The 13,030-nt window shown below is 37.1% G+C and overlaps 2 protein-coding genes across 9 annotated transcripts in view; one reads left to right on the top strand and one right to left on the bottom strand.

The window, feature by feature from the left end:
• The window catches only part of ZNF236 (zinc finger protein 236), a 219,789-nt gene that overhangs the window by 20,193 nt on the left and 186,566 nt on the right, over positions 1 to 13,030 (bottom strand). The window contains exons 36-38 of one of the 4 annotated variants that reach the window (XM_075921079.1): positions 8,318 to 10,299; positions 5,436 to 5,526; positions 253 to 309 (exon numbers count right to left, since the gene is read on the bottom strand). The gene's annotated coding sequence lies outside the window, so the exon portion shown is untranslated. Of the gene's footprint in view, positions 1 to 252; positions 310 to 1,833; positions 3,489 to 5,435; positions 5,527 to 8,317; positions 10,300 to 13,030 lie in introns of those variants that run through there. The other 3 variants (XM_075921078.1, XM_075921080.1, XM_075921081.1) reach the window with 3 other exon arrangements.
• MBP (myelin basic protein) overlaps positions 1 to 13,030 on the top strand; it is a 167,493-nt gene that overhangs the window by 133,360 nt on the left and 21,103 nt on the right. For all 5 annotated transcript variants that reach the window (XM_075921091.1, XM_075921095.1, XM_075921093.1 and 2 more), the window contains exon 4: positions 3,051 to 3,481. In XM_075921091.1, the coding sequence (XP_075777206.1) occupies positions 3,051 to 3,481 (431 nt within the window). The remainder of the gene's footprint in view (positions 1 to 3,050; positions 3,482 to 13,030) is intronic.

Genomic DNA, 13,030 nt, shown 5'->3' with positions numbered 1-13,030 from the left:
AGTCGACTAGGGCCCTGCATGCAGGATGGCTTCTTATGCCCATCTGCCCTGCAGAGCCATGCTGTGATATAGCTTAACACAGTATTTTCTTCAGCGTAATGAAGGTATTGTAATATTCGTGGGATAAAAGTCGATAGAGTGCTCCATTCCGTAATTATACCCCAAAAATCCTTTCTTTCTGAAAGATATATTGTGTGTGTGTGTGTGTGGGGAGGGTGGGGGTGGGGGGGAATATATCAAAGAATAAGTTACCATAGAAAGGAAAATCTTGTCTCTCGCTACTTTAATGGCACAGACCATTTCCATCACCTAAAGGAAAACCAATGGTAATCAGCTGAATTCATAATGAAATATTTTTCTTTATAAGAAAGCAGTAAGTTAAAATGTTTAATTATCTAAGAAACTAATACTGAAATGCATATTGGCAGATGTTTTACTAGGTATGACTTATGGATCTCTCAAATAGACTTTTTTCCACTGTATGTTTTTCACTGAACATTAAATGGGGTTAACATAGTGAAAAATTAAATGCATTTCCACTTTACAGCTCCCTGCTTATGTGTGGAGAAAAGCTACTTTTGTGGCACAAATGCCCTTCTTTGTTTCTTACAAATAACTATTCAGTGACACAAAGCACAACTGTTATAAAAGTATTAGTATGCAGATGCTCTGCTGTTTTGTTAATGCATTTAATTAAATACAATATCACTATTGTTTTTCTCCTTAATTGAATTTGTGTGATGGTATAGAATCTAAACCAGTGTTAAATAAATAAAATTAGTTATTGTTTCTGTTGCTCCCAAAGTCACTATTCGTCTTCATCTAGAAAGCTATGATGATAAACCAACAAAATCTGGTAAAGTTTAGATCCTTCAATGCACGAATGTGTAAGCACCCTGGAAATAGCATAAAAAGAACTACACTGCAGAAATCAAAAGAAGGTAGCTGCAATGGTTTTAATTGATAAGTATCACTGCTTAAGTATAATTTTATCCCTGAAGGCAATTCTTAATCTTTTTTAATTGTAGGGAAGAACTGAACTTCCACATTTCCAACTCAGGTAATATCCAAAATTGCATGCCTTACACGTTAGTCTTTCCACGAAGATAAACAGTAGCTAATTTACTAATCTGTACTTCTCAGATTATTATTTGTGTAGGTCTCTGTTCAGAGATTCTATCATACAAATACAATTAATATGCTTAGAATAATTTTGTTGCCCATTGTTTGCATTATGATCAGTTGTGGCCTTGTTCTGAGTCCATCCCCATTAAACTTCTTTTAAATAAAAGAAAGAAAACCGCAGAATGCTCTTCTTTTCAGCAGTTTAGTGCCATGTAAAAACTAAAATGCTAGGTTGAATCAGCAAGGGGCAAACATCGAGCATTTAGCAAAGCACCTATGTAGTCTGATCTAGATTCCTTCTCAGTGCAACAACTGTCAAATCAAATTGTGGAATTTCATGAGGTAACTAACAGACATCATAAACCCACTATATGCCCAGTTACTCCTGCTCCTACTTAAGCCAGTTGGCGTTTTGCCAATGACTTCAAGACTTGATTCTATTTCTCCAGCTGATCCCAGATGAATACTCACTTCTAATAAGGTTCCTTTGCAATCAGATAGGTGACTCTTCACACATTTTTTTCTTTTAAAAGCCAGCTTTTGCTGACTGCTGAAAAACTCTTCAGAGTTATTTATTTACTACTGCGCCTCATTGGAAATTAGCTTGATTTTACAACACACATTCTGCATCAAATCACATGATTTGTCAATGGAAAGGGGAGCCACTCCCAGAAGGGTTGGAGAATTGGAGAGTCCCTCTATGAGTAGACAGGTCCAAGCTAGTGCACTTAAAAAAAAAAAAGGCAATGTAGACATCATAGTATTGCTGCAGGTTGGACCCAGGAAAGTCAGCCAACAGAGGGTTGGTCTCAGGTAACCAGCCTGAGCTGCCACTTCAAGCTGAACTAGAGTGAGTATATCACACTATAGAAAACACATCTGAAGGATAATTCCCTCTGACTTCCAAATAACACACGTTGACAAGTTGGCATGAATGTAATGTTTGCCATTTTACCAAACAGCAAAAAGGGCTGGGGCCTTCGCTGAGAGAGGTATATGTGAGGGGATAAAAAAAGAAAAGGTCAAATGTTTCTCACAAGCAGACCGGAAAGTATAACTAGCACAAGAGATGGGGAATGCTATTTCATAGTTTGGAAAAAATGGAGAAGTAAATCAGGCTAAGGCTGCATCTACAAACAGCACTCTTAGCTCAAAATAAGCTACGCAATTTGTGCCATGCAAATTGCATAGCTTATTGTGAGTTAATTTCAAAATAGCTTATTTTGAAAGCTATTTTGAAATAACGGGCATGCTGTCAAGACGCGGAAAACGCTATTTCGGGATACTGGAAGTATCCTGAAATAGTGCAGCTGTCTAGATGCACCCTAAGAGATTTGAGTAATGAACCGGGGAAAAATGTTATCCAGTGCAGCTCAGATCCAATGGGGATTTGGACATGAAAGAATTCTAACAGACTCATACGAGTGGAAGTTCTATCCTGTACAACGTAGAGTTCAGAGTCAGAAAAGTTGTAATGACATGCAAAGAGGGACTGCAGCAGAACTGGAAATACAGCCTCAAACTTTTTTATGATCTTTAGAAATAGCGGGGAGAGTGGTCAATGTAAAGAAGTCTTACAGCCAATAGAGAGATGGCAAGTGAAGATATTGATAATAAAACAGTTATCACCTATAGGATAAGCATTGAGATGATTTGATGACGCGGAAAAACTATAATTGCAATTATTTTCAAACACCTTTAATTATAAACATACTGCCCCTATTCAGATTTTAAAACTTAAAAATGATTGAGAGAACAGTTTTGTTGCAAGATAGATTAATTTTCTGAAAGGCATTTGGAGAGAGAACATATTCTATGGATTTTGCATGAAACGACTAACTCAAGGCAAGTGAAAGAAAGCAGCATTGTTTCAATGCTCTGTTTTTCATAGGCCTGTATTCATATCTCATTCTTGTTGTTTGTAGGAGAGGCAGATGTGAACCAGAACAATGGGACCTCCACTAAGAGCACAGCGGTGACAGACTCCAAGGGCACAGCAGACTCAAAGAATGCCTGGAAGGAGGCCAACCCAGCTGACACGGTTGGTCGCCCCCACTTGATCCGCCTCTTTTCCCGTGATGCCCCAGGCAGAGAGGACAACACCTTCAAAGATAGGCCCTCAGAGTCAGATGAGCTACAGACCATTCAAGAGGACAGTGCTGCAGCTTCAGAGAACTCGGATTTGATGGCTTCACAGAAACGCTCCTCGTTCCGGCACGGATCAAAAATGGCAACTGCAAGCACCATCGACCATGCTAGACATGGATCTCCAAGGCACAGAGACTCGGGTCTACTTGACTCGCTGGGCAGATTCTTTGGAGGTGAAAAACATGTTCCCCGGAGGGGCTCGGGCAAGGTGAGCTCTGAGGAATAGAACAGTTACAGCAAAATGAAAAAAATACAGTTAAAGGAAAGGGTGGGAGAAAAGAAAGGTGAACTGTGTAACCATCATAGAGCAAGAGTTGATTTAGCTAGCACTAAGGTATTACAGGTGTCTGATATGGTGTTTATCTTCAATAAGAAATACAATAACCTAGCCCTAGAAAATGTTATGAGCTTGCAACAGAGCATGTTTATCTGTTTTTAGTGAGAACAACTCTTCCACTGTCTGGAACTTGAGTATTTATAAATCAGGGTGTGGCTCTGAAAACATTCCTGAGAGACTTGTGAACATTTTGTAAGTGGTGTATTGTGTGTATATTGAACAATTTTTGGACAAAACCTTCAGGGTGCTTTTGCTTTTTCTTTCAGGACCATTTTGTCTCAATATTTTATCTCTACAGTATTGTTAGTTTTGAGAAACATTATGACAGTTCTGCATGGGGAAGGATTTGAAAATGGGTCTTTTCCCTTCTCTAATTTCTGAGAGTCTTTTGTTGGAGTCTGTCTTACCAGCATCTATTGTTAAGTTAACACAGCTTTTTAAGACATGAAAGTGGGTTGCTGTGGACCTAAAAATTATCCTGAAACATGAATTTACTGTGGTCAAGCTATTTGAGCCTGATTGCAAGGGAAGGACAATAAATCACAATTGTACTTTCAAATCTTCTGTGACCTGAGTATTCACAATTATTAAATTCAGCTTAAGAAAACATCTCCAATGTGATTTTTTTTTTTTTTTTTTTTTTTTTAAACCACCCATTTGGGAAACAGAAGTGGTGAGAGGTGTAAAAATTAGTATATACTCCTACCCATTCCAGAATTAATATATAGATTTATAAAAGGCGCTGACATTTCCTTAAAGCTTTGGTTCCTTGACCTGTTGTAGAACTTTTTGAAGAGCCTGTTGCTGTATGAATGTAACAGCTCAGCATGTCTTCATTTGTGGGGTGTGGTTTGTGTTTTCTTTTTCTTCTATGGTAATCTTGAGTGGAAACTTTGCTTTAACAAAATATCACTTGAGTGGGTAGATGAAAAACGATTCACTTCTGTGTTGAGTTGAATATTTTATACTACACTGAGGAGCAGTTTCATGTAATTGTCCTCCCTCAGAGAAAATCTGTGATGCTCCCAGCAGCACCTTTAGACATGTTAAATTAACTAAGCAGCTATAATACCTTTTTGTTGTGCAAAATACTTGAGAAGTTTAGACTATAATAAAACCATACTCTAAAAAACTTAGCATGACTGATATAATAAAACATATTTGCAAGCCCTTACTGAACGAGTCAAGTATAGCTCCTAATAATTTTCATTATCAATATGGCCTAGTGAATAGGACAGTAGGCAGAGGCAGGTTCTATTCCTGGATTTGCTATTGACTTGCTGGGTGACATTAAGTGAGTCATTTAACACCGCTGTTCTTCCATCTGTAATTGGGGGATCATGTTTGCCACCAATGAAAAGCTCTATTTAAGGGCAAAATATTACAATGTTGTTCGTGCAGCAGCTAATGATATGCACTGAGCCATTGTTGTCTTGATAAAGGAAAAACTTTTCTTAGAATCCCTTGGCTTTTCTTGCTATCATTGCAACAGGCATGAGCCACTCCCAATACTGATGGTGATTTGAAATGGATTATTGAATGTGGTTGGCTACCTTCAACTCTTGCTATTAGTGTATGATCACAGCATTGAGTGATCTAAAAGCCAGTATGTATTTGCTCTTTACAGGTCAGGAGATGAATGTAAAATAGTATTAGAATCTGCACACAGTAAAATAAAGAGGCAGGTGTTATTTTTTTTGTATTGTAATGGAATCAATTTTCAGTGGTGGTGGTAGTGATCTAAATTTGGGTGCCAATTGTAGATTCCTGTATTTAACAATTATTTTGAAGTCTGTATTTAGTCACATACTATACAATTAAGTACCTGCTCTCTTGTATCTTGCTTGATCTTTGGCACTCTGTTAGATTAAGTTCAGGAATGACTGGAGTGGAAAAATCTCAACAGCAAACAGCACCTGCAAAGCAGAAGAAAGCTTTTATGCCTGAATCTAGACATTTTTTAAGTCAGGAAGAAAATGGTTTTTTTAAACTACTGCTTTTAATGTTTTAAAGTGATGCCTTATGGAGTTAAGCTATAAGCACATAAGAACTGGTATCTTGGCCTAAGTCAGCTAACAATGCTGATTTCTAGTGCCAAAGCATCTCGTTCACAGAAACATTGTGAACAATGCTGATGAATTAAAAACTTATTTTAGAAATCCACTCCAGTAATCCAACAAGTTCCCCAGCTGTGTGTTTTAATTAATGTTTCAGGCAGCTTAAAATCAGTGTCATGTAGTCATGTTGGATTATTTAGATGTCAGGAAAGGTTTGTGTTCCATAGCTTTGTGTATAAATAAGAGGAAATCTATATTTCTGATTCTCAGTTGTACTTAACACCAAAATAAATTTAATTGCTGAATTATACAGAATTGTGTTTAAAAAAAAAAAAAAAGTTAAACTCCGTGTGCAGCAAATCTGGAAACTGTCCGAGTTCTTTAATAGATGGCAATTACAAAGGGGTATAAAATGTATTTTGGGGGCTGTGTTGTTTATGTTGCTAGATTTAGTTTTGTAACAAGCGTGTAGCTTTGTGAATTTAAGAGCTATTCTGCTGCTGATGTGTTTCTTGTGGATTCTCCCTGACTACTGCTATCCCATGCACCACTAGGAGCATATATCTGAACAGCCCACACAGTAAATATTGGAATGTAGAGACAACACTTATTCTTTGTACATACTGAGAGCTGACATTCAGGCAGAACACATTATAAATTCCTCATGGAGGCATATTCTTCTTACTCCCGGGGTGAAAAGTACATTAGTTAATAATGTTCTCTATTGTTTAAAGAAAGGTGGGGTGGAAACAAAATAATATCTGTTTTGTGGCCTGCCTGGAGCGAGTTCTCCCTTACCCTGGAATGCTGGAGCTGTGTTAAGGAAGGTGGGTGTTTTGGGGGAGTAAAGTAAAAATAGAAGCTCTAGAATTTAAGGAGAGATTGTTTCATTTCAATGGTAACAGCTGTGTGTGCCATTTTTTCTTCCCTCTACCAAGATTTTTAATAACTGAACCATATCAATCACACAGAACATTTTTAAAGTACAAAAATCCTAATGAAGTCCTCCTTGTTATGTAATTATATAGGGCTTGAAGTCTGCCATGCTTATGGTAAAACCATTATCAGTACTAGTGGAGTGAGGCTTAGTAAGGATGACAGAATCAAGCCCCTACTCAATGATGGTACAAAGAAAGATTTTTCCCAATGCAAGACACAATTTCTCTGAGGTGTTAATGGTGTTTCCCTTTTAATCACTATAGCATTTAACGTGACACATTCCAATTTTTAAAACTCAATAAAAAAATGTAGCTGTCAGAATAATCAAATCTGTCCAACCCCATTTGAAGTCTGTGGTCACAAATACTGTTTTTGCAAAAGACTAAATTTGTAAATTACATTATCAGAATGTGTATTTCTTGATTTAATTGTGGAATTACTTTCGTTTTCTATCAAATCTGGGATTGTGATACAGAAACATGTATATTCCAAACTTTAACATTATGTGCTGCTAGCTTAGCAAACTAGGTATGAATATGTGGAACTTGTGAAAGACTCCTTAAATAATAACTCAAGGGCCAGACTTGATTGAAATGCCAAAGTCTGTACTTGTAAAGGTACTTTGTATCTTCTTTTTGCATTACTGTTCAGTAAGCATGCATTTTACATTCACAGTTTCAGTTTTCATGTGCCATTTAGATAGGGCCCTGGTCCTACATTTCTTTCACAGCCAAAGGAAGTTCTGAGAGTGTAAAGAATAGAGTATCAGGGCATAGTATTTTCTTTCCCAATATGTGAAGCAGTACATAGCATATTTATTACATTGAGCTCCTTGATCAATAGGATTAACTGGTGTTTCTAATACTGCAAACAAAATATTTGTTCACCAGCAGTATTCTTTTAAATAATAAACGTACATCGGATTTGCTAGAATCACAGCTATTTCATTGGGTTCTTTTAACAAAAGAAAAAAAATATTTTTATTCCATGAGTGTAAACTCCCCCCATTGTCTCTCTCATTCAAGATTCTAACACAATGCACCCAGGCCACTATAGGTCTGGGAAAATATCAGTTCAGTGCTTATTCTAATTTTAAAGTTTTGGTATTGCAGTGAGCAATAGACTTTCAAAGTATAGGAAATGCTCAAATTGTAACTGTTTATTGTGACCTTTCTTCTTTTTCTTTGGGGGGGGGAGGGTTGGGGGGAAATCCTCTTGTTGTGTTATCCACTGTTTGTACACTTACCTAATGTAAAAATAATGGGCTTGTAAAAAAGTATTTGATGTATTCAATGATACGTCTTTATGTTGACTGTAACATTAACATGATTTTGTTTTCATCTTTTGCTTTATATGTGCTTCAAAATTTATATTCATTTATTAAAGTCACAAATCTGGTATACTAATTTCTTAGTTTATTTTTTAACTATCTTATTTTATTAACAAAATGCAGCTAGTCACATTTTTTATCTTTACTCACTATACCCTGATGTATGTGAAATGGTGGGTAACATCAGGGGACAGGAAAAGATCAATCAGAACTTGCTAATGAGAGAGGATGAATATTAGATTTAACTGAGCTCAAGGAAAAAAATCGTGTTGACAAGAATGAATTAGGAATGTACATTTTTAGTGATTCATGGGAGTACTGGTGTTTCATGGGAGTACTGGTGTTAAGATGTCAAAGCAAGAAGTCACATTTCTAATTTACCTCAGTGAGAGCAGGATTGGATCCGTATTTGGTACTGGATGGTTGGTGAAGGAACTGGATGTACACTTGATGGAACATTCCGTGATTACAAAATTCTCTCTCCTTGGGAAAAAAAATACATAGAACGTGAAGTCAGCAAAGGAACAAATAGAATGATCTACAACGAATTAATGCATGATGTCTGGGTGGCCATTTCTGGTTAGGTTTTCATCTCATTTGTAACTTTGGTGCCAGCACCATTTCAAATTTGCTCTATAGTTTCCTGGTCCATATTTTTTATATTGAGTCACAGAGCCAATTCCGTAGAGGGCGTCTAGAACTCATTCTGATCTTGTTGCCAGATTCTGGGCCTGTCCAACTTCAGAAAGCAAAGCTAGACTTAGCTGTTTGACCAGACCTTGTCATTAAGTAGAGCATGAGGATATCTCGACTTTGCTATGATATACCCAGGATTTGAGGCTTGTATATAAAATATACAGACCCCTCCCCAGAGCAAGAGTAACCTTCCTCTATACACAAAGGCTGTGTCTACATTTGGCAAGATTGAGCAAAATCTTGCCACCTGTCTTCACTGGCCGCGAGTATTTGCGCAAGAACACTGATGTTGTAATGTACAAAATCAGTTCTTCTTGCGCAAATACTCTGATGCTCCCGCTCAGGGATAAGCTCTCTTACGCAAGTAGGCCAATGTAGACAGCAACGTTAATTTCTTGTGCATGAAAGCCCGATGGCTAAAATGGCCATTGGCGCTTTCTTGCACAAGAGAGCGTCTACACTGGCACGGATGCTTTTGCGCAAAGGCATATGCCAGTATAGACGCTCTCTTGTGCAAATACTTTTAATGGAAAAACTTTTCAGTTAAAAGTATTTGCGCTAAATCATGCCAGTGTAGACACAGCCAAAGAGAAAATATCTTCCGGTGCAGAGAGTTTGGCCACAAACTAATCCAACTCAAGATCAAATGGTGAGATTTACATGATACAAAACCCTTCTCTATGCAAGGATGAATATCTCCCACTATGCACTGTATGGGTATCATCCAGTACACTCTTTGCTCCTTAATGTAGCCATAACTTTGCCCTACTGTTGTAGTGTTTTACGTTAAACTGTCTTAAATTGTATTTTCTAGTCTATGGTCCAGCTAATCCTGCATCTGACTCTACTAGTGCCTCATTATTTGCTACATCCTTCACTTTTATAATCTATAAATCTTCTCTGAAATGCCACAGCATGTTCCATCCCAGGATCTCAAAGTGCTTTACAAATTTTAATGACCTTGTCCTGTAGCACTCAGGAGCTAAATATTATTATCCCCTTTACAGATGGAGTTACTGACTGAGCCCCTTGTCACTCCACAAGCCTGCCATTGTTAGGAATCCATTCCAGGTTTTCTGCCTTTAAGTACGATTGCTAAATAAAAGCCAAAAAACGTACCTAAATTTTCATCCAAAGTTTTTTTTTTTACCTGAACTGTTTTATAAAACTATGAAATTCCAGGCCTCAACCAGCCCCTGCTATACTGTTTCTCAAGCTAGAGATGTTGCTTTTCAGAAGTATCCAATTTTCTTTAAGTCTTTTTACCAGGACCTCCATACTACTGGTGCAAGTTTACTCTGTCAAAGCAATTTGATGATGATTGAAATACACTATTATATTGTGTAGACACACACAGAATGCTTGATCCCTAATTGATTAACAAGCCTCTTCCTTCTTGTTCCCCTTTCATTTACAATGGGCCTGTTTTCTCTTTTACCTTCTGTCATAATATACTTTTAGCCTGCCTCAGTAATTGTCTCTCCCATTAACAAGATTGGATTTAAGTTGGGATTCTGATTCGGACAATCCATTCTATGTTTCTTTTCTCTTATCATAAATCTAGTTCATGGTTTAATTTACCAAATTTGCAAACTGTTCATTCATAGAGGAGATGAAATCCATGTTTAATACTCCATGCTGTCTTCCTTCATTACTATCGCTGTTGTCTGAAAGTCCAAAAAGTTAAATCTCCATCAACTAGCATATCTATAAGCCTAACATCTCCTTACTTCTAACTAGCAGTTGGTAACATACCAGAATTAAATTTATAGCTTTACTTTCTCAAAGAATGTTCTACGGTCTGCTCTAAAATGCACAAAGTATCTATAAAAGTGCACAACTACCAGTTCAAAGTTGAATATATTTATCCACCTTCACAATAATATATCAATAGTCAGAATAAAGCGGTCCTATTGCAAACATTGACAGATAAATATACATCAGTCATCCTACTGACAGAGAAAAATTAATGGAAAAAAGTACTAATTTCTTCATTCTGTAGTCCATGTGACAAATATTTAACTCTATGGCAACACACCCACTACGTCTGATGGGAATAGAAGACTCTGTGACATTCAATACCTAAAACCTCTTGGCCACTAACCTTGTTTTACAGCTGGTCAATCATTGTCTCATATCCAGAGCCAGTCTCAGGGGTGGGTGAGCTGGGCCGTTGCCCCGGGGCTGCCGTTTTCAAGTAGCCACGGACAGAGTCCGTCTTAGGGGCAGATTGCGACCACATTTTGGTCCGACCACCTGAATCCTCCCCTCAGGTTTCCCTGGGTACTCCCCAAGGCCCCCTTTTTTTTTTGCTTGACAAATTTTTGTCTGGGGGAAACCATCTGGCAACCCTATGAGCTCATATCATCCTTTTTTTCACAGAAGCAAGTCCAGAAGAATGTTTATAGTGGTCTATTCTAACAGTGTCGCCTCTCTCTAATTTCCCTATATAGTTGACTCATATTATACATATTGTAATCATGGAATATAGGCAAAGCCACAAGACAGGCGAGATTGTGTTACTGTTATATCTAATCATATCCAGGACATCTGACATGTGATGTTTGCAACTACGTAAACAGACAACAGAACTCCCTTTTTCCTCCAAAAGGCACAATAACTTGGGGCATCTAAAAACATAAGTTATCACCAATATTTTTCATTCCCCTAAAATGACATGGATAGTAGAAAATAAGCTTAGGTAAAACAAAGAGGTTAGGTGGTGAAAATGGTTGCAGTCCATTGTTTCCCTCTTTTTTTCTCTCTCTCAGTTATGCTATCTTTTTGTTTTCTGGTTTATAAAATGTATCATTTTATTCCTGTCCTTTATCTTTCCTAGGAGTTCACTAATGCACAGGATTGAGATTCTTAAGGCATTATTATTTCTCTAGCAAGTGACCTGCTGTGCTACCTTGTGGAAGTCACTTGACTTATCTGCCTCAGTTTCCTCATCAGTAAAATCTGAATAGCTTGCTTACCCACCTCATTGGAGAGTTGTGGGGCTCAGTGTGTTAAATTTTTGTAAAGTAAGTGGATGCTGAAATAAATAGTATAATTGTTAACTTTTATTTTATATCGGTTTCAGACCAGCAGGCGAAGAAAAGAAATATCCTGTTAACACACTGAAATGCTTTGCTTGTAGTCTTCACTGGATTTTTGTCAAACGGCAAATACAAACATTTGTGGAGTGTCTAAAATAGCATTTGCAAAGGTTAGCTAACAAGTTAATTGGCAATCAAATCCAGTTAACTTGGAAGCACAACCTCTTTTCTAATGTACCTATAGCTCTGCAATGCAGATATCTAAAACAATAGTTATAATATGCATTTGAAAAAAAGGGTTCAGCCTTACCTAAAATCGATATCATTCCACTGTTTGCTTAGTGGGAGAACTAAATAATAGTGTGGAGGCAAGGCTCTTGAAATACAGTACCAATTTTCTACTGTTTGTAACTAACATGCAACATGGATGCTGAGCCAATTGACATCTGTACACCAGCCTTGAGGTGGCAGCAAATTGTTAGTGATGCTAAGAAAGACTGGGCCATTTTTCCATGAATGAAGTAGGTTGTTCTTATCAAAATATAGTGTGTGTTCACTGAGCATCTGAATTTACATGTACAAAGTGAGCATTTCTAGTCTGCATTTACCCACCAAACACAAGTTTGTCAAGATAAGGACTAAGGAGCTCAGTTTTTGCCTCCAAAAGCCTACTATACGTTCTACTGCTTGCAAACACACAAATCCCCCCTGAAAATGATAATAAGACCTCATGTAATACACATACAATTAATTATATAAAAGAGTAAAAACACTTGCACACTAAAACACAATCCCAAAATGATATATTCTTTCAATGGAGATAGAATCTCAACTATACACATTCTTGTATGGCACAGAAAGATCTGTGGGTTTTTAATTTTCCCAAACTGCACAAAATTCTCATCTTAAGTCAGCAGAAAGATTATTTGGCTTCATGGAGCTGCTTGATTAAAAACAGAAAGACCAACAACTTGTATTCTACAAGGATATTACTACCTCCAGCATAGCTATTTCAAGTACTTTTAATACTGGGTACACCACGTGAGTTATTTTTTAAATCAATCCTCTAAATTCGCTGCCAAAATATTTCATCTTCCAATGAAATACTAATGATACAATAAAATAGACTACATTGATAACTTTTGGGAAATTCTACAATATTCCTTAATGTTCTAACCTCCAAGATGAAAATTAATCCTCACTTGATTCTAACTAGTGTCTCTCTCTCTCTCTCTCTCTCTCTCTCTCACACACACTCACACACACAAACACAGTGTGATAACTCCTCTGTTGAGTATTTTAGCATACTTTGAGAGGCAACTTTAATTTGATTCATTTTATTAAATGTGAATCCATT

The sequence above is a fragment of the Pelodiscus sinensis genome, chromosome 2 (genome assembly GCF_049634645.1).
Source record: "Pelodiscus sinensis isolate JC-2024 chromosome 2, ASM4963464v1, whole genome shotgun sequence".
Lineage (NCBI taxonomy): Eukaryota > Metazoa > Chordata > Testudines > Trionychidae > Pelodiscus > Pelodiscus sinensis.
The sequence above is the reverse complement of the archived record's forward strand: the minus strand, read 5'-3'. Positions and strand labels throughout refer to the sequence as shown.